Raw genomic sequence first — 22,190 nt, 5'->3', positions numbered from 1 at the left:
TTGCAAATGAATTTTACATGCAGCAATTTCTGTGGAAGTTAGTAGGAGAGAAAAATCACTTCATGCTGTTGCAGCCAGTATTTAAAACTGAGGTGATAGCTCAGAATGATTTGGGTAGGTATAGGGGCGAGATTAAATAAAGTAAGTTCTTAAGGTTTACATAATAGTATAAGCAAAAGCCTAAGTACACAAAGAGTTAACGTGTTGAGAATGGGGGAAGTAAACAAGCACTTTACTCTGCAGGGCTTTTAAAAGTAGCACTAAGCAGCCTGACCAGGTGGTGGTGCAGTGGATAGAGCGTCGAACTGGGATGCAGAGGACCCAGGTTCAAGACCCTGAGCTTGCTAGCTTGAGCATGGGCTCATCTGGTTTGAGCAAAGTCACCAGCTATGACCCAAGGTCACTGGCTTGAGCAAGGGGTTACTTGGTCTGCTGTAGCCCCACGGTCAAGGCACATATGAGAAAGCAATCAATGAACAACCAAGTGCCACAACAAAAAACTGATGATTGACATCTCTCTGCATTCCTGTCTGTCCCTATCTATCCCTCTCTCTGATTCTGTCTCTGTAAAAAAAAAAAAAAAAAAAAAAAAAAAAAAAAAAAGTAGCACTAAGTAATATGGCTGGAGATAGGGATGGTGCAGAAGGCAGAAGGGAGGTAAACACCTTGAAGCAATGTTTTGAAGCTAAAGGTGGAAAGGACATTTCTGCTCTATAATTAGTATAGTTATATATTTTTAAGACTCAAATATTTAAATTCTTAAAAAATTTAAAAGCCCTGACCGGTTGGCTCAGCGGTAGAGCGTCGGCCTAGCGTGCGGAGGACCCGGGTTCAATTCCTGGCCAGGGCACACAGGAGAAGCACCCATTTGCTTCTCCACCCCTCCGCCGCGCCTTCCTCTCTGTCTCTCTCTTCCCCTCCCGCAGCCAAGGCTCCATTGGAGCAAAGATGGCCCGGGCGCTGGGGATGGCTCTGTGGCCTCTGCCTCAGGCGCTAGAGTGGCTCTGGTCGCAACATGGCGACGCCCAGGATGGGCAGAGCATCGCCCCCTGGTGGGCAGAGCGTTGCCCCTGGTGGGCGTGCCGGGTGGATCCCGGTCGGGCGCATGCGGGAGTCTGTCTGACTGTCTCTCCCTGTTTCCAGCTTCAGAAAAATGAAAAAAAAAATATATATATATATAAAGAGCTTTGTTAGAAAAAACCTTAATGTTCATTTTAATGAAATTGTAGCATATAATATTATTTAGATGTTACAATAAACACTGCCTGTTATTTGTATCTAGATCTATTCTAAGAATGATCTTTTTTTTTTTTTTTTTTTACTATTGCAGGGCATACCAGGGCCACACGGAAATCCTGGGCTACCTGGATTACCAGGCCCAAAGGTGAGTGATAACTAGTGAGTATTGCATGATTTTCCTGACATTAAAGAAGGTCCTTAACTTTTAAAGCCAGTCTTGGGACATGGAGGACCTCTGCTATATCCAGAGAGTGATTTTTGATTCTTCAACAGAGTTGTCTTAGCTTGTCAGACATTTAGGTCCCTCTGAAAGCCCTCCACACTTGAATTCATCTGGTTAGTACTCATGTATAAGCCTGCTTTGATGTGACAGTCTTTATGGTCAAAGTACATAGCAATGAATGGAAACCTTTGAAATATACAAATTATGATTTGAATAGTTTACCTTAAATAAAAAATATAAAACAAATATCATAAAATATATGGGATTAGGTAAACATTAGAGTCTTGATTGCCAGTAACTTCATGACTTTTTTAGTGTCATTAATAACCCCTCTGCTTATTAATAACCACATTTAGAAGTGAACATGTAACCATATAGGATAGAGGTTAAGGACACAGTCTTGGAGTCTTAAGAGATCTGGGTTCAAGTCGTAGCTCTCTTGGTCTGACTAGAAGCAAATTGCTTACTTAGCCTCTGTAAGCTTCACTTTCCTTTTCTATAAAATTGGGGGAAATCATAGGACATCTTCATAGAGCTAAAGTGAAGGCAAGTTAAATTAATGTGAGTCAAGCATTTAACATGGCACTAAAATGTCGTAAGTCATATCGTTATTATTAATAAGTAATAATAGAAGCATATAGCAGAGATAACTGAAATCTAAGTTTCCAAAAGTTTCATTGCCAACAATTTCTTGAGTTCAATAAAAATTCCTCAAAGAACAAACAAACAAACAAAAGACTCTTTTAACTCTGAATGTAACAGTGAGAGTAAAGAGAGACAACTTCCAAAGAAACCAGAAGTTTATTTTGTAATATGTGATTCCTCAGTCCTTCAAGTTCCTGTGGAGACTTGAAAGCTATTTAGACCAGTAAAAGGGTAAAGGAGCCGTCAAGGCCCAGCTCATGCTTCTCCACAGGACCAATGTGCCAGGGCGCTCCCAGTCCTGCTGACAGCCTCTTCTCCACAGGAGGAAGGAAGAGAGAAGGGCATGGCAGTTTCCACTGCTTTATATTCCTTCCTTACCTCTGCAAGCAGTAAGCAATTATATACTCAAAACAAACAAATAAAAAAAAATCCAGAGATGGGGTGAGGAGAGATGAATATGGAGATAGTGAAAAACCTTTCATTTAATTGACTTCTTACAATGTGCACACAAATTCAGGAGAAAATATTTGAGAAAATGAAGATCTTTGTATCAAATAAAAATTAGTATTGTCCCAAGATTAAAACATTCTATTTTTCAGTATAGACTAGTGTGAATATGTCTTCGTTAAAATGATCTAGGAGAGATAAAAATTTGAATCTCACAATTTTTTTTTATAGAGACAGAGAAAGAGAGGCAGAGAGAGGGATAGATAGGGACAGACAGACAGGAACAGAGAGATGAGAAGCATTAATCATAGTTTTTCGTTGCACGTTGCAACAACTTAGTTGTTCATTGATTGCTTTCTCATATGTGCCTTGACCGCGGGCCTTCAGCAGACCGAGTAACCCCTTGCTCGAGCCAGCGACCTTGGGTCCAGGCTGGTGAGCTTTGCTCAAACCAGATGAGCCTGCGCTCAAGCTGGCGACCTCGGGGTCTCGAACTTGGGTCCTCCACATCCCAGTCCAATGCTCTATCCACTGTGCCACCACCTGGTCAGGCTAAATCTCACAACTTTTTATAAAATATTTTATTTAGTAGTGTGGACATGATTTTGACTGCAACTCTTCACCAATAAAATATTTTTATGAACCCATATATGAGGGATTTTAAAAAGCTACTTTTAATTATAAAGCAACTACTTAGACCGCTTGGAAACTTCATCCTATAAGCCTGAATATGAGTCTCTAATTCATATTTAATAACATGATAATTATATCCAAAAATCCCAAACTGACCATGATTTTTTTTAACTCTACATAATGGTGAAGAGCATTAGATTTGCGACAGGTGTTAAAAATTACCACACTGTTTTAAAGGCATCAAATAAAGCTTGCAGTTTGTGGTTTTGTAAAACCAATTTCCCTAAATATTTAACATATGTTTTAGACTAATCATGATTAATAGAACATTCAAGCTTTACACTTTATATTCCTCTTAGAATATTTATTCAAAATAATGCAAAGAAAAAAAATTGCATGCTCCTAACAAGAAATTTTGATATGTAATCACAGGATTTACTTTCCTTTAGAGAACAAATATTCCCTTTAAATTAAGAGAATATAGAGTACAAAGACAATTCCAGTTATTTTTTTCTCAGTTATTGTTTAGTAAGAATAATATAGGTAGAATGACCTCTAAAAAAATTGTATAAAAAGTTATCTTGCCACTTACACCAGGAACCATCTGTTTCAAATGGAGTTACTTGGTTCTCCAGAAAGAACTAAAACAACTGCAAATATGAAAAGATTTAACTGAAATGGGAAATGAAATGTATTATGGAACCTCTTGACAAACATGTTAGGATTAATGTGCTTTATAAAAATTGTTAGAACCAAAAGTTACCTCTTAAGTTAAATGATATGAAGCACAAAAAGTACCTAGTAGAATGCTTATACATAGTTGATACTTAAGAAAATAATATTTCCCTCTTCTTGGAAGAGCTACTTATTAAGGTGCTAGGCCAATAACAAATGCAATTTTTACTGAAAATACCACATTTATTATTTATTAAATAGAATAAAAACAATCTTGTAGCTGTTATAAATGAAAATACCTTAAGAAAGTGTGGGAATATGTTCTATTTATAAGGCTGTTTTAAACTTTATAAGGTATTTACCATGTCCCTCTGAAGTGTTGTAGCTCAAACCCCTAGTGGTAGCCAGCAAATGAAATTTATGTTCAATTCTTTCAGCCTTTCCATTGTTGCTTTCTGCTGAGCCTTGGAATCTATCACATGTCAGGATCAGCCAAGAATTGAAGAGTCTATATCCAGGTTTTGGGGGAAGCTTTTTTCTGTCTTTCTAAGAATTTCTCCCTCAATTTGCAGTCATTCTGGTAGCCCCACACTCTGTGCTTTAACACCATTAGCCAGAAGATCTTTGATTTTCTGCTTGAATTTTAGCCACTGTGTGCAGTCTGGAGAGTGTCCCTAGGGGAAAAGCAGTATAAATGAAGTGTAGCTTCATTCTTTCAGGAGTTGAATCCTCTCTAGTGTATTTTGTTTCTGGTCACTCTCCTGTGTAATCATATTGTTATTTTATGTATCTGGTTCTGACTTTATAATTGTTATTTGCAGAAGGATTAGTCAGATATATGCTAATCTGTCACTATCTGAACCAGAACTCCCAATAATTACTTCTTGGACATATTCAATCTGAGATGACTATTTGACATCCAAGTAGAAATATAAAAAGGATATATGGATGTGGAGTTCACAGGAGATGTCATAGCTAAAAATATGCATTTCAGAGTCATCAGTGTATATATGAAATTTAAAGCTATCGAACTGATGAGATTACCTATGGATGAATGTAGACAGAGAAATATCCAAAGAGTGAGTCTTGGGATGCTCTGGAGTTTGGCATATTAGGAAAAAGAAGAGGAACTAGCAAACTGAGGAAAAAAGACCAATGAGGTAGGATAGTGTTAGGGACAAAACCCTGAGTAGAGTAGGTCCAAGAGAGAGTGAAAGGAGAGGCATTCTTTTGGGTAACGCAGACAACTTACTAGGAGGTGTTTGCTCTAAAAAGGAATAATTAATGACCAGAGAAGTGAGATGTGGACTCAAGGAAAGCTGTTTTTTAAGATGGAAGAAATTATAGTGTGTTTACTTGGTGATGGCAGTTATCCTGGAGAGAAATAAAAATTAAAATAATGTAGAGAAGACAGTGTTCCCATGATGTCCTGATCAAGAGAGAATTGTGGGTTTGGTTATGAAGGTAGAGGATTGGAGAACAGATTTAAGTAAGGTAGTGGATTTGGTTGTAAGAGCTTGTGAAATTTCCAAGCAAGAGCACCTGCTGAGCATGAAGAGAGAGAAGTTATGAAATAATCATCTATGAAAGTGCAAAAGTGAATGGATCAAGACTGTTATTGGATACACCAAAAAACAAAGTAAAACCAATCAATGTAAGAAGTCATGAATTTAAAGTGAGATTTTTCAACATGATTGTTTTCTCTTAGTCACCTGCAGCTGCTAGGGGGCAGGGGCAGAATAGGCAGAGAGAGTTTAGGCTTAAGAATTGCCATGTAAGCTTCCATGACAAAGGGGAAAAGCAGTAATGATGTTGTTTATGCATGCAAAGGAAGATTATATTGTCAGACCCTGGCATTTAGGCTGGCTAAGCATGGAAGTGATGCTGTGTGGGGAATGAGACAATATAAATGTGGTGGCATGGCATATTAGCATTTCCAATGAGTCAAATAATTGTTAAAGTTGTTTTTTATTGAATTTATTAGAGTGACACTATTTAACATAATTATACAGGTTTCAAGTGCTCAATTCTACAACACATCTCTATACACCGTAATGTGTGGGGACTTCCAGAGAGTGAACTAAAAAAATAAGAAGTGTTGGTTAGAGAGTGTAGTTATTAGTAATGCTAAAGTTAAGACTATCCAAGTGATGCTACTACCTCAAGATCATGTCATTTAGTGTTTTCCCTATGGTACTCTCACAATTTAGCTCATCTATACTCTGACATTTTTAGTTTTAAATTCTTTCACTGAACTTTGCAGCTTCATCAATAATACCTTCAAGAGTTGTGTTATCTGCTTTTCAAGGTGGCGATAATTTTAAACTTATTTTACTGGTTGTCTTTAGTCTATTTTAATGCTAATTACTAATATCTTTATAGTCTATAGAGAATTTGATCCAAAATCTTACAAGCTAATTTAGTAGATATAATTATTATTATTCTCATTTTACAGAGGGGTGATCTCAGTTTCAGAGAGATTGTATGACCCATTCAGTCTTTTTACTCTAAATCCCAATGCTTTTACCATTATAGTGGGTAGACTCTAATCTGATAAATCTGTTCTAACATGTTAATGGTTCTAATACCTTAAGGTCCTCTGTTGGTCAAATAAGTTTGTAAAATATGACTTTTATGTTTGCTTGCTTATAGTTTGCATTGAGGTCTGAGCAGCGCCAGGTATATGTAGTCTGTGAAATTGCAAATTACCTTCTTGCTTAGGAAGGGCCATTGTTTTGCTAATGTTTGCTGGAGGGGAGGTTTTCATGCCAGAAAGTTTGGAAAAGAGAGAGAAGGACAAGAGGCAGAAAGAAGCCATGTTTGTAAGAGAGAGCTGAGAGAATGCAGAGTGCTGAAGAAAGAAGCCATGTTGGCAGGGAAAGAGAAAATGTGCAGATGGGGAACCAGACGTGAGGGGTTTTGCAAGCTCCACTGAGACTGGTCATGCCTTTGATTTTAGGAGGAACCAGAGAAGATTCTCCTGGTTGTTGGCTTGAAGCCCAAGGTCGCTGGTTTGAGCCCAAAATTGCTGGCTTGAGCAAGGGGTCACTGTCTCAGCTAGAGTCCCCTCCACCCCAGTCAAGGCACATATGAGAAAGCAATCAATGAGCAACTAGTGTGTCTGATGTGGTAGAGCATCATCCTGGCTTGTGGATGTCTCGGGTTCAATTCCCAGCCAGGGCACACAGGAGAAGTGCCCATCTGCTTCTCCATCCTTCCCCCTCTCTTTTCTCTCTCTCTCTTTCCCTCCCACAGCCAAGGCTCCATTGGAGCAAAGTTGGCCCCAGGCACTGAAGATGGCTCCGTGGCCTTTGCCTCAGGCACTAGAATGGCTCCTGTTGCAACAGAACAATGCCCCAGATGGGTAGCGCATTGCCCCCTAGTGGGCATGCCAGGTGGATCCCAGTGGGGCACATGTGGGAGTCTGTCTGCCTACCCACTTCTCACTTCAGAAAAATACAAAAAAAAAATCATACAAATAATAGAAAATAGAAAAATCATAAAAATAGCCCTGTTTCTTTGACATTTCAGGTAAAGTTGTCATGTTCAATAACCTCTGCTTCATGCATTTTACACTAGAATCAGCCCACAGCTGACCAGGTCGAAAGCTGACTTCATGCGATCTTGCAATTCTGGTGCTGGAATGCAAGTTGATCAATTAACTCAAGTATATTTGTGTAGAATAAAAAGAGACTTGACATATAGCTCTATAAATATGCTGCCCAGATGTATAAAGCTTATGAATAAGAGGAAGCTCTCTCTTTAAATCCAATTTTTATTGCTTAATTACTTTTCCTACTCTTAATATTTTTAAATAGAGAATGAAATATCAAATTAGTGGAAGATATTAAGAAAATTGAATGATAATATTAAGTTGATAAATAATAGAAAATTCAGAGAGAAGAACCTAAAGATAAGAATTTTTAATATGAGATTTATAAGTAAAAACAAAGGACTTTTTTTTATAGTCAGATTTCTCAAGGGCTATCATTTCCTAAGTTCTTTTTAAATTCTTTGTAAATATTACCTCAAATCAATTAGTTAGGAATAGAAACTTAAAAATGTTAAAGTCAATAAGTAATCTTATTTACTAGACATTGTGATATAAGAAAGAAAATTGATCTGGTTTGCCAGTAATTTTCTAAGCAATCTTAACCAATTCAGTTAACCTTCCTGCATTTTATTGTTTCTTTATCTATAAAATTTGATTTACTAGATAGGTTATTATCTCTTATAAATTCTAAGTTATTATCTTTTTTTCTCTGATGAAGAGTTGAGTTTTTAAATTTTCAGATATCACTCAATCTCCCATAATTTTGTAACCAATGATCTAAAATTATAGTCTAGTGGTAGAAGTGATGATGGCTGTTGAAAGGAAGAGGTCAGCCTGGAAAACAAAGTTTTCTTTAAAATTTTTTTACTCTGGGATGTAGACTTTTTTGCCAATGAAGACTCATCTCTTATTTGCAAAATGAAAAGACTTACTCTTGAGTGTGAGGATTTTTCTTTTAGTCCTGCTTCTTTCATCAATCAGCTTGAGTGCCATTGGAAGCACCCCTGAACATGTGAAAGATGACATGACTATTTCCCTATTTCCCATAGAATTCAAATAGCATTTAGAACTCTCTAGGAATAAAAAATTATTTATTATTAATTGAGAATAGTAATGAAATCAGAATTGGAATTATGTAGAATCTCAATTGGGATCTCTTATTTCATGAGGTATGAAATACAAGGAGATACTTTGGTAATAATCATAAGAAAGATTTAAAAGAAAGATTAATATTGTACTAAAAAATAATTTGAAACCTAGTGTTATATTTCTCTTGAAACATAAAAGATAAAGATTATCAATATGAAAGTATATTTTATAACGAAACAAAAACAATTTTGGCTATTAGAGGAATTTTTTAAATGATAAAATACAAGTACCTTGCAAGATTTTAGAAAATGTTTAAACTTGGAATAAGATCTAAAAACTTTATGAATTTTTGTAAGTTGTATTTTACTGAAAATAACTTGCTTTCCAATGCTAAAATAACTATAATTCCATATGTCACAGACATGGAAAGATTAATAGGACCTCTATATAAGTCTCTTGAAGAAAGTTGTTTTGATAGTAGTATAACTTTAGTAGATTAAAAATATCAGCTATGTCTGGGGAATTTCTAGGAATCTTTTCAACATTTAAACATAAAGCTAAGAAAAGTATACATTTAAAAAGTAAATAATCTATGACCATCTCACCTTAAAATGATTTAGTATTAAAAAATGTATAAAACTTCTGCTGATGTAAAGAAGTACGATGTATATAATTTATGCTTCACAAAGTATTTTATAACTTTTATTTAGGGCCCCAAAGGAGACCCAGGATTTTCCCCAGATCAGGCTATTTCTGGACAAAAGGTAATTATTTATTAATGAATAAAATCATGATGATATATTTCAAGCTTTTAAAAATTGTTTTATGGTCCTGATTAGGTTGCTCAATAAGTGAGGCATCATCTGGCGGCTGAGGTTTGACCCCCAATCAGAGCATGTACAAAATGCAATCATTGAGTGCACAATTAAATAGAACAATTAAGTGGAACAGTGAGTTAATGCCCCCCATCAATGGAAATTTTTTAAATTGTTTTATCTTTTTTGAGACTTTATTTGTTATCAGACTGAGAAGAGAGAAAAACTATTGGATTTTAATGAAGAAAGAAATATTTGAAGAATTAAGTAAATTCTTATTATTGATTTAAATCTTACCATTAAGTTTTTTGAGTGTCTACTGTGGCCTGCCATTGTGCTACCTGCCAATTAGGGATGAGTGGGGCAAAAAAAAAAGAGCAAGATATGACCTTAACCTCAAAAATGTTGCTGTTTATATGCATACACATAATATACATAAATTCCAGTGTCATTTTATATCTTTTTAAGGATAGTTGTACATATTTTAAATCCCACAGTAATTGTAAGAGAAATGATCATAATCATCTTGTTTTCTAGTTGAGAAAATAGACACATGGATAGTACATGTACATCTGCGTTATTCATTTCTCAAACACACATGCATTTAGGTAAAAAAAAAACAACTAAAAATTTAAAGTAAAGATAGCAACAGACTTTTCTTAGGAGGAGTTTACTATTTTCCAGTGAGGTTGAATACAAATGGAGTCTTTAGGAATACATCTGGAAGCTGTATTTGGACAAGTAGTTGATGAATGTGATACAATTATAGAATGTTTTGGTTTATGTAGTATAAATTAACAAACCTTAAAAATCCCTGAATACTTTTGGTTTTTCCTGGATTGAAAGCTGATCTTTTAATTGGTACAAAAAGTCTTAAACTTTGAAAAAATTGCATCATATTAATGAAATTTACAGATATTATATTAACAAGTAAAACAAAATAATTAATTAAAAATCTTAACGACTTTCTCATCTCAAACTTCTAACTTCTCGTATTTTGAAAAAAATAGAATGTCTACTGTTTACAGCACCCAAAGTTATGTTAGCTCAAATGAACTAATACAGCCCCTTAGGACACACTGAAGTCCCCTGATGGCACTGGTGAGATGGCGCTGAATGAAATAACATCAAGGTCTAATAGCGTTGAAAGGGTGCATCACTATGGCAAAAGTCCTTTCTTATAAAATATTATTAACACAGGTGAAGCCACAGCTACTGACATGGCAGGTCCCAGTGATACGTACTTTGAGATGACAGTTACAGAGAAACATATAGAATAGCTTAATCCCATCTTTTTTCTTTCTGTGTATAAACAATGCTATCAGATGTGATGATGTGTAAAGTTTGGAGGAAATCTTAAGAACAGTTGAGCTGACTACTGCACAGGATACCTGGAACACATCGTTAAAACAATAAAAAGGCCCTGGCTGGTTGGCTCAGTGGTAGAGCGTCAGCCTGGCATGCGAAAGTCCTGGGTTCAATTCCCGGACAGGGCACACAGGAGAGGTGCCCAACTGCTTCTCCACTCCTCCCCCTCTTCTTCCTCTCTGTCTCTCTCTTCTCCTCCCGCAGCCGAGGCTCCATTGGAGCAAAAGATGGCCCAGGTGCTGGAGATGGCTCCATGGCCTCTGCCCCAAGCGCTAGAGTGGCTCTGGTCGCAACAGAGCGACGCCCTGGATGGGCAGAGCATCGTCCCCTGGTGGGCGTGCTGGGTGGATCCCGGTCGGGCGCATGCGGGAGTCTGTCTGACTGCCTCCCGTTTCCAGCTTCAGAAAAATACAAAACAAACAAACAAACAAAAAAACAATAAAAAAAATAAACCCTCAACATGCAAAGAAAAAAAACAACAACTAAGAATTTCATAACTGTGAGGGAACTGAGTTTACTGAATCTAAATTATTTAGAAATAGAATGGCAGTTTAATTGTTCCCTTAATTATTACAAATAAAAATCTGGAATCTGAGAAACATAAATGCCATCTTTTAAAATATCTAAATATAGGACATTTCATTTCTACTGAAAATTTAGAAATTTAGAGTTTCACTCTGTGTTGGTGAATCCTTTAACTTTCCAAATTAAGTTTTCTGATGTATATCAAATGTTTGGCTTTATCTTTCCTTGTGGCTTCTCTGTACAAAATATAGGGTGGTTCAGAATGTGAACAGTATTAGTATAAAATCTAGAGTGATGCAGCCTGGGAGTTGAGGCTTGGAAGAATGTCAGTCTTTTTTCTTTAACTTTTTGAGTTACTTACATTCTAATTTATTTTGGTTAATACTATAAAAGAAAAATGTAGTAAGATGTAGGATTTAATAGCAAGTTGCCATTGAGCTTTAACTAAAGTCTAGCTTTTAAAACTGAGATACATTTCTAAAATAATAAAATTTTAAAATAATTTATTAGAAATTATATTTACATTACACTGAGTTCAAGGCAGGATATTAGTTTTATGCATATAATATAAATACAAGTAAAATACAAACATGAAATTGGTAGGAGTATAGGGGGATTAAGAAACAATTGAATTGTATTTTAACTGTTTAGCCATTTTTACAATAAATATATGGTCAATAATAAAACAATAAAAGCAATGCAGGAGCTAGTTCTTCAGTATGCAATATCCACTAAATAACATTCCTCATAGTGTATATATAAGTGTTTAAATCCTTTTGGGATCTCAATGACAAGCAAAGATAACTTTTAAATAGTGGTAATTTTTTCTTTCCCATAAGACAAGTGAGATATTATTCTTATTTTTCAGATGGAAAATCTTTTAAGGAAAATCAAATAATCCACTCATGATTGGAGCTAGAGGAAGGAGATAGTCTGCTATTTCCTATTGCAGTTTTCTTTTTCCTCTGTCAGAGCAATAAATGAAAAAAAAAAAATCTGTATAAACCATCCCGTCATAAATGGAGGACATCTTAAAACTGAGAAGTCGCATTAAAATGAATGTTGGAACAAGTAGAAAAGCACTTTTTTAATCAGAACCATTCTTTTCTGACTTTAATTTGGAGACATATTAAAGTAGATAATGCACTAAAAATTAAACAGAATAGAAAGTCACTAATGATTTTTTAAGGATTATTACCTAAATACTCCTTTTCTTTCAAATACATTTTCTTTTTTCACGCACAATAAATTGTTGCAGCAGAAGAAGGTAAAGGAAAAGATGTAAAGAAAAAGTGCACCTAGAGTAACAGGTTTAATATTATGCCCCATTACTTTGTGACATGTTTTTTTCCCTGTTGATTTACACAGCCTCCTTGGTGTTCCTCCTCATTTCTACCCACATAGACACTCCTTCAACTCACCGGTATACTTTCCCCTTACTACCCCAAGATGGGCTCGCAGGCCTCATCAAGGTTGCAGACGGGGGACCAGAGGGACCTCACTGGTGGAGTTTGTCTGTTGAGCCAAACACAGGGTCCTCCCGATAATTTTTCACTGTAGTTTTGCCCTGGTGTTTTGTTTGCCTGGCACAAGGCACCAGGGCATGCCCAGAAGCAGAAGTACCCCTTTTCCTGGTGCACTGGGTGAATCCTGCCCTGCTCCTCACAGCCCCTGCCTCTGGTTAAAGGTTCCATATGGGAGGCCCTTGGAGCTGTGTGTCCTCACCAAAAAGAGCAGCTCTAAACCCTCCACAGCTGCCATATGAAGTGCTTGTAGAATTTGAAAGAAAACTTTAGTTTTTTAAAACATGGTAAACCTTGGAGTGGTAAGAATTTTGGAAGTAAGCTCATTCCTAGGGAAATGAACATCAGAGAAAAAGGAGCAGAAACATAGAAGTGGGGAAGCACAGTCCAGATATTTAGCATTGGGAGAGAGAAGGCCTGGGAGCTTCAGAGAATTCTCAATGTCTCGGAAACAAGGTGGAATATGGGCAAAATCAGAAATGAATGAATAAGATCTTGATGGCCAAGATGAAATTCTGCAACAGGGGAATTCTAATATTCAACCCTCTGTTATAACATTAAACCTCTGTGCTTTGTTCCTAGGGTGATCAAGGCCTGATTGGATTAATGGGCCCCCCTGGTATACAAGGTAGTAAGGTAAGATGTGGTTTTACTTTGACAGAATTCAATGTCATGAATCTAGAAGCTTTTTCAGTTTCTTGGATCTCATTTTGAAGTTGAGCCTAGATCCAATATTTTAAATTTCTTTTCTCAGCAATAGGAATTAGGATACTGTCATAATCCAGGAAAGTGGTGCCCACAAATGCCAGGGTTTTCTGAAAAGGAAAAAAAAACCCAAAAAACCCTTCACTTAATGATGAGAAAGCCACTGATAGAATATTGAAGCTTTTCTTTTCTTTTTTTTCTTTTTTATTATATTAAGGAAATAACCTACTTCTGACACTTTGAAATCACTTTTAAGTTTTATATATCCAAAGTGAGTTACACTTGGTTATAGGTAATACACTTGGCTTATTTTTTCAAGGAATTCATTTTTTATTAGGAAATAATAATCTCTGCCATGATATATACATGATTGTGAGTCCTGACAAGAAAGGTGGACATGAGGATTGGGGATAGTTGTTATAAAATAGTAGTCAGATGCAGATAACTAAGCTTTCTTTCACATAAAAAGCTGTGATAGTTATTTTATAAAATATGTTGTGTAATTTCTTGGATTAACACAAGTGTAAATTATTTTTCATATATTCAGCTTGTTTTTTTCTCCAAGCATTGAGTTAGTTGTTGATTTTTACAGGGAATAAGGAAGGCACAGAATGTCTTGCTAAGATATTAAGAACACCGGAATATTGGAGGGCAATATTTGATGTGATATGGATGTCTAAATATATATAATAATAAGTTGTGTTGGTGTTTTAGTCATCATATTTCATCCTTCTTGGGAGATTTAGGTGGGTGGTAGTAGTCAAGCTCTGATTACTTGGTTCAAACTCCATCTGCTTCTTCCCAGTTTCCATATAAGCCTTGAGTAGGTTGCCTGACCTCTCTGAGCACTAGTTGCCTCATCTTTAAAACGTGAAGATGGTACAACCTACTTCCTAGGCTGGAGTTATTGAGAACATGGAATGAAATAATCCATGCTTCTATAGTGTCAAACGAATAGCAAGCCCTTAATAAATGTTAACCATCAGCTATTTATCTGGTTTGGGAAAGGATCCTGACCTTGTTTGCTTTCCCTTATAACCATTGCTAAAAGGCTGAATTGTGGAATAATGAAAAAGGTTGTGATCTCATGGAGTATTTTTTCTCCCATGACCACACCACACTATTATTCTTATGGTCCTCAGACTAGTCTATCCTAGACAGCAGTTAGAATCTGATCACTCCTGTGAGGTTGCTGGTTGCTCCCATGGAGACTTGAAACTACAGTTGATCAACAGAACTGGTCATAATCTACAGGCATGTATTTGATTGTGTAGAAGAGGATATAAAGAAAGACTAGGTTATGATATAAACTTTGAAATTGTACTCAACCAATATATTAGCATCCAAAGTCCTCTGTTCATGTTATTTGCATCTTGGCCTATCAGTATCTTAAAATATTAAGAAGAATATATTCATTTTAATCTATGTAAATCTAATAAAATGAAGTAATAACGTTAATTTAAAGAAACTAGGAAATAGATTGTGTATCTTCTACAAATTCCTATCTTTGTTATATCTTTTTTAAAAAACTTAAAATCTGGCTTTTACTGTTAATTAATAGAAATAGATCCTGTAGAAGTCAGGGAACATGCTGTACTATCAATTACCAGCTAGAGCTGAATTTTCTCCAGGGAAGATTTAGTTTAAAGCACATAGAAACTAAAATATCTTCTGGTAAATGGAACATCCATGGTTTACTATGATTTGAGAGTAGTTCAGAACAATGTTGAAATATTTGGGATGATTTCCTTCTTTTCAGAGTGTCTATAATGGAAACTATATACAGTATTTTTTATAAAACAAGTATTGCTAGCAAAAGGACATAAAGACTCAATCTAATCCTAAACTAATTTTTCACGTAACAGCCTTGGGGCAAGTTTCCATCACACTATCAATGTACATACTGGACCTTAATACAAAATGTGTAGCAGAAATACATTCAAAATGAGCTTGACATACTGCTCCTGTGCTTTGTATGAAAGGGGGAAAGACAAGACATTATTGGGTAGAATATTTAGGTAAATTGTGATCTGCTTTTATGGAATTTATTAATATGATTCATTTTTAAACTACCTAGATCACTCTTAGAGTTGCTTCTTGTAAACAGGATTCATATTAGGACAACCTAGAATAACAGCTTATATTAGCTATAAGCTAGGGAATCCTATTCATTCATCATTGCAATTCTACCCTGAAAGTGGTAGATGAATTCTATAATCAAGACAAGAACTTAAATTAGTCATGTTGTAAGTGAGATGTCTCAAATAAGCCCAGGTAGGTTAAGAGAATTGCTCAGAGTCACTCAGTGTTATAGAGGGATCAAGAGATAAAACTTACTGATATTAAATCTTTTAACTTGTGCTTTTAACTATTCTGTTCATGTTATTAGAGATGAATAGGTACTTGGTATTGATTAGTATAAAGTTTATTGTATCTATTTATTAAACTTTTTTATGGATTATTATAACTATCACTACTAATGTTAATAGTAGCTATTTTATTATGTGAAATGTTCCAGTCTCTCTTATGAGCCCTATTTCTTTTCATTTTAAAACAGCTCTTTAAGATCAATACTATGTTCAGTATGCCACAAATAAGTTGAGGTATATAAAAGGGTTAAATAACTTACCCAAGGCCACACAACTACTAATCAGTAGTTAAGACTTAGATGTAGGCCTATTTGACACATGATGTGCTGTTAATAACTTTGAGTACTTCTTCTGCATTAACTAATTAAATAGTTCATTAAGCCAATATTTCTTAGAAGTGTATTTCAGTTTGCTGACATTTCAAACATGTATGCAAGAAGAAGTAAAATTGTGTTTTTTTATGAAAGCTAGGGGAACAAATATAGGTTTGGATGGCAGATAATAATGACTTCACTGTTCCTTTTTCTCTCAGAGTATGTGGATGTATTAAAATCTTCTAATATAAGCCATACTCAAGTAATTTTTAAAATGACTTTAGGAAAGTTGTATAGAGACCACTGACACCTCTTGCAAACTGTTGAGATGAATAAACAGAAGATTAAATGTAAAAATATTTTGAAAACTGGAATTAATATTGAGTCAGAAATAATAAAAATGATAAATCAACAGCAATATTTTCTTTCACTCTTGACTAGATTTCCGGTTTGCTTTTTTCTTTCTCATTTTTATCTCTCTCCCCTTGGCTTTAAAAAATATATATTATTATTAACATCTTTAATTTATAGCAATGTGTTTCTCCAGATTGACTTGTTACATTGCCTCAATTTAGCTACCTTCGTATAACTCTTATTTTCCTAAGTACTGAAGTATGTTTCACTTCCCACCAAGTGTCTAACTTTGTGCCAAAAAGCAGATAAGTTTGATCCAGAGTGCATGTTGAGTTGGATGGAAGACAAGAGTCATTATTCTGAGTTTGGACTCCAGATGGAGTTTTAAATTGTTATTTAAATATAGCCAATCAGTTTCTATATTAATATTGGAAGCTTGCTATTTAAAGTTGTAAGAATATTAACAGTGATTTCAGTTTTTTTAGGATCAGGAGAATAAGCCAGATGGGAGAAGTTAAGCACATTTTAGCATGAAGGTATAACTCAGAACAATTGTGAAAAACTGCACACATTTTAAAACAGATTTTTATGAATAATGTATGACAGTGTTTTTCTGAATGTCAAAAAATACTAAAAACTATGGTTTTCGTAGTAAGTATAAATCAGTGTGAATTCTTAATCTATTTTGGTGAGATTATTTCAATTATTTTAGAAACTATTTCCATTACGTTGGAGGTGTACAATTAATATGTTTATCAAGTTGAAAAGGAAAACAGTTAACGAAAAGCATCAGGTGGAATGCATTTTGGTTTATCAGTGAGTCACTCAAGGACTATGCAGTTTTTCATTGTCTAGTTAAAGCAAGGTCAGTATGAAGGAGCTTCAACAATACTAAATGTTGATGACAACAACAGTTTAAAAAATCAGGATTGGAATAAAATCAGTGCCAGGAGAAAGAAATAAGGAGAATTCCATTTTTTCATAGTTAATTTTGTAGATCATATTCTCACCTGCCCATTTTCCCTGTGAAAATCTGCAGAGCTGTTTTTCTTTGGGTTGGTTCCCAATCCAAGGTTAGTATTGAAAGTTTAATGCAAATGCTGCTGCTTAGGACTGTGCTGTCGCCACTGTTGCCATCTTCTCTGCAAGCTGTCATTCCCACTAGTGGTCGGGGAAGCTGAGAACAGGGAAGCTCAGTACTGACCTCCCTCACAGGCAAACCAGTGGTTGCCAAAGTGGTAGAATTTGTGGGACTTTGAAAACTCCTCTGTGTCCAGGGATATTTCCCTCAGTCCAGCTCTTATGATTGACATTCTAGCACTAACAATAAATGCATTTGATTGAAAATATTGTAGTTTCCAGAAGTTGTTTTAAAAATTTCCATGTCCTCAGAATGCTGATTTCTTTCATGTAACACCACTTTGAGAATTAGTTTATTATACCGTTTTTCTCAATGACACCTAGTTGAGAAGGACTATAAAAGTTGAGGGGAGCAAAGTAAAAACTGAGTACTAATTAAAGGAGATTAGTGGGTCACTATGGTGAGGAGCTGAGGACTAAGGTTGGCAGCAGTCTGTTTTGTGCACAAGTAATGTATGTTCCAAGAGAAGGGGGAGGTGTGTGTGGAATAGAGAGGTCTCTATGGTATCCACCTGTAAGTCTCAAGGTCTGCAGTTTTCTGGGATCATTCTCCTACTAAATTTTTTTTAAAAATAATTAAACTCCTTATTCGTAGAAATTAACAAGTTCTTTGCCTTACCCCAAGAAGTGCTTACATTCCCATGGTGTTTGATTTTTATCTCATTTTGAATTCTTACTTAGGGTTTCACTTTTTTTTTATCGGCTGTGGCCATCTTATCACTTTTTTGTTCAATTTTGCCATAGCTTTCTCTGGTTATTTTGGCCAAAACATGGTTACAGGACTTTCTCTGTATTCCTCGAGGCATTGCTGACATGAGTCTTGTGGTGTTTGACAAATTAATTGAGACTTGGAATGACCTAATCTGTAAACTAACATTATTACATTACAGGAAAAGAAAAGTTAATATTGGCTTTTCGATAGCAGTGCAGTAGCAGCAGCCAACAGGAAATAGATGAGTGATTTAGGCGTCCTTAAGTACAAAGACTGTATTTTATTCACTGAGGTGCCTCAGCCCAATGTCCAGCATAGAATAAGTACATATTCGTGAATGAATGAACATTGGTGTTTTTAGGTTTAACTGACTATCCCCCTTTCACCTGGTCCTAGTGGTCATCATTTTATTTCCCTATACAAATATAACTGGCCGAACTTTTCAGTTTTGATAAAAGATTTAAAGGTCACAGAACAGTTGCAACTTTCCTTATTGTTAAGATTGCTTTGCATGGTTTCAGTTTTTATGGTCACTTTTATGGTCCTGTTCTACAATGGAAAAGAGGATGGCTGAATATAAGTGGTTTTATTTATGTATCCAAATTTTAATTACTTGGAAGAAATTCAGGTATATACTTGAAATTTGTGTCCTTCCCGTCCCTAAATATTTCTGATTTTAATTCAATGATGTGTCTTCTTTTTTTTTCTTTTCCTTTTTTTTTTTTTGTCTTCTGTTATAACTGATTGATTGCTTGAAATTCCTGTTAAAATAAGTATTAAAATTAAAGTCTGTATTAAAATTAGATTCTATGCCCCATTTATTATTGTGGTTCTTGATAAGGCAACTTTCTATCATAACAAAAATTGAAACAATTCTATAATTCATTGTAATGGGTTTTAATCTGTTCTAAAGCAGAATTTGTAAATTTTTCTATCAGTTTTTTCAATACATTTATTAGAGAAAAATCATGTGGTCAGTCACTGCACATTTTTGTTATTTTTCTTATGTGAGTATAGAAATCAGTAACTCAAATAGTGTTTTCAAAAGACTATAGTATAAACTAATTTTTTCAAGGAAAATGCAGATCCCTAAGTTGGAGCTTTGCCCAAGTTTGAATATAGACAGTTTTTCCCAAGAACTTTTTCCCTTTGTTTTTTAAAACTTTATAGACTAGTATTTTAATAGAAAATAGATGAGTTATATAGTCACAAATTTAGTAAATAAATGGAGGCCTTTAAACAATAGTGGTGCTAATTCCAGTATATCACAGATATAATAATATTACATTAAAAGTAACAAAAAGAGCCTGACCTGTGGTGGTGCAGTGGATAAAGCATCAACCTGGAACACTGAGGTGGCCAGTTAGAAACCCTGGGCTTGCCTGATCAAGGCACATATGGAAGTTGATGCTTCCTGCTCTGGCCTCCTTCTCTTTCTCTCTTTCTCTCTTTCTCTCTCTCTCTCTCTCTCTCTCTCTCTCTCTCTGTCTCTTCTCTCTCTAAAACATGAATAAAAATAAGTAACAAAAAGATATTCTTTCTCTTACTTGCTACTTGTCAATATTAAGAGAATCGAGGTATCATACTAAATACTTAAAATTTATTTTCCACCCAAGTAACTCTCAAATACATCCAAGTCTCTCCATCAGTTCTTTCATTCATGTAAGCCTCTCTATCAATTAATGAGCACTTACTATGTGCCAGGAACTGCTCTAGGCACTGGGGACACCCACATTGAATAAAATAGACAAACAGCTTAAATTAACTCTACAATCCTTAAGGAACTCTTATATATATATTCTCTAATTCCAGCACTCAAACCTAATTTATAATTATTTTCCACCTAGATTGTCATAATAGTCTCCTACCTGACCCACTCTCTTGCATTCTGCCACACCTCAGACTCCTCACCATTTTTTCAGATCATATGCCCATGAATCTGGTTTTTCTCTGATACATACGTCAATCTTATTTGAGTTCTTCCTATACCTCCAAGCCGAATTGACTAATATATGCCTTTGTTTTTCATTCTGTGAATGCTAAATTAAAAAAATAAAAAGTGGTGACTTTCTTACAGATTCAAGTAATCAATCACAGAATGCTAGCAATAAAAGGAATTTTGGTATTTTTTTTTCATTTAAAAATCATAACTATTTTAATGCAAATATAAGATTACATATTTCCAAACATTTTTAAAAGAAAAATGCTAGTTAGAGTTTTAATGTTTTTAGTGACGCCTTGTCAGTATTTATGCCAGTGCTATTTTTCTCTTTGTAGTACTTTTTTTTTCAAGATTTAATTCTATTTTATTACTGCATATATATTTTCTTTTTTTTCCAAGATTTTATTCTGTTTTGTTACTGCATATATATTTTCTTTTTATTAATTTTAATGGGGTGACATTAATAAATCAGGGTACATATGTTGAAAGAAAACATCTCCAGGTTATCTTGTCGTTCAATTATGTTGCATACCCATCACCCAAAGTCAAATTGTCCTCTGTCACCTTCTATCTGGTTTTCTTTGTGCCCCTCCCCTCCCCCCTCTCCCTCCCTCTCCTCTCCCCCCCCCCCGATATTTTACTGCTGTCGTTTCACAAAACAAGACTTTAAAGCTCATGATATAGCTAGCTTTGGCAATACTAGATCTATAACTCTGTCCTGATCTATTTGTGTGTGTGTGTGTGTGTGTGTGTGTGTGACAGAAACAGAGAGGGACAGATAGGGACAGACAAACAGGAAGGGAGAGAGATGAGAAACATCAATTTTTTGTTGCGGCACCTTCGTTGTTCATTAATTGCTTTTTCCTATGTGCCTTGACCAGGAGGTTACAACAGACTGAGTGACCCCTTGCTCGAGCCAGCGACCTTGGGCTCAAGCTGGTAGCTTTGCTCAAACCAGATGAGCCCTCGCTCAAGCTGGCGACCTTGGAGTCTCGAACCTGGGTCCTCCGCATCCCATTTCGTCACTCTATCCACTGCACCACCACCTGGTTGGGCTGTCATGGTGTATTCTTAATTATGTTATTAGTACAACAAATTAATAGTACAAAAACAAATAAAACAAAACAACCAAAAGCATTTATTTTACTTAAGCTCTTTTAATTGCAAAGAATGGAGAGAGAATTATTTCATTCCACTCTGCAGCATTAAGGGAAGCAGGGCCCATGGCATCTAAAAATAGGTACTGTGATATGACTTGGTTTTATGGAGACAAGGCACCAATTCAAAGCAGCTCTGAGTATCTTAGCAGTATTGGTTTGTGCACCATTTACTGCACTTTTCTACTAGTACTGCTATTCATCTACTCTGTATCTGCCTTTTTGTGTTATCTTGATCTTCCTCTGACAACAACTTTCTCAACATAGTTTCTGCTTACTCGAAATTGTTTACTTATACCTCAACTTTCTCGTAATATTTCATTGCCTCTACTATTTCCTTTGCCCTTTCTTTGTGACTCTTTCCAGCTTCAGCAATCCACTGCTAAATATCTGAAACAATTGTCCTTCCTTTTCCTTCCCTTAAGTACCTTCCCTTTCCCTTCCTTTCTTTTCCCTTTTCTTCCCTTCCATTTCCCTTCCCTTTCCTTCCCTTCCCTCCCCTCCCCTTGTCTCTCCTCCCCTCCCCTCCCCTCCCCTCCCCTTCCTTTCCCTTCCTCCTTCCTTTCCTCCCTCCCTTCCTTCCTTCCTTCTTCCCTCCCTCCCTCCCTCCTTGCCTCCCTGCCTCCCTCCCTTCCTTCCCTATTTCCCTTCTTTTTTTCCTTCTCTCTTCCTTTCTTTCTTTCCTTTTTAAAAGTTAAAAAAAGAGAATTTGACTGACCCAACTTATCCCTATTTAAACAAACCTCTTCATTTGACATGACC

General features: G+C 35.6%; 1 protein-coding gene across 1 annotated transcript in view; it reads left to right on the top strand.

Moving 5' to 3' along the window:
- COL24A1 (collagen type XXIV alpha 1 chain) overlaps nt 1-22,190 on the top strand; it is a 383,490-nt gene that overhangs the window by 59,172 nt on the left and 302,128 nt on the right. The window contains exons 6-8 of the mRNA XM_066372218.1: nt 1,331-1,384; nt 9,215-9,268; nt 13,318-13,371. Coding sequence (XP_066228315.1) covers nt 1,331-1,384; nt 9,215-9,268; nt 13,318-13,371 — 162 coding nt within the window. The remainder of the gene's footprint in view (nt 1-1,330; nt 1,385-9,214; nt 9,269-13,317; nt 13,372-22,190) is intronic.

Source organism: Saccopteryx leptura, chromosome 3, assembly GCF_036850995.1.
Source record: "Saccopteryx leptura isolate mSacLep1 chromosome 3, mSacLep1_pri_phased_curated, whole genome shotgun sequence".
NCBI classification, from domain to species: Eukaryota; Metazoa; Chordata; class Mammalia; order Chiroptera; family Emballonuridae; genus Saccopteryx; species Saccopteryx leptura.
Note: the sequence above shows the minus strand (reverse complement) of the source record. Positions and strands in the feature narration are given on the sequence as shown.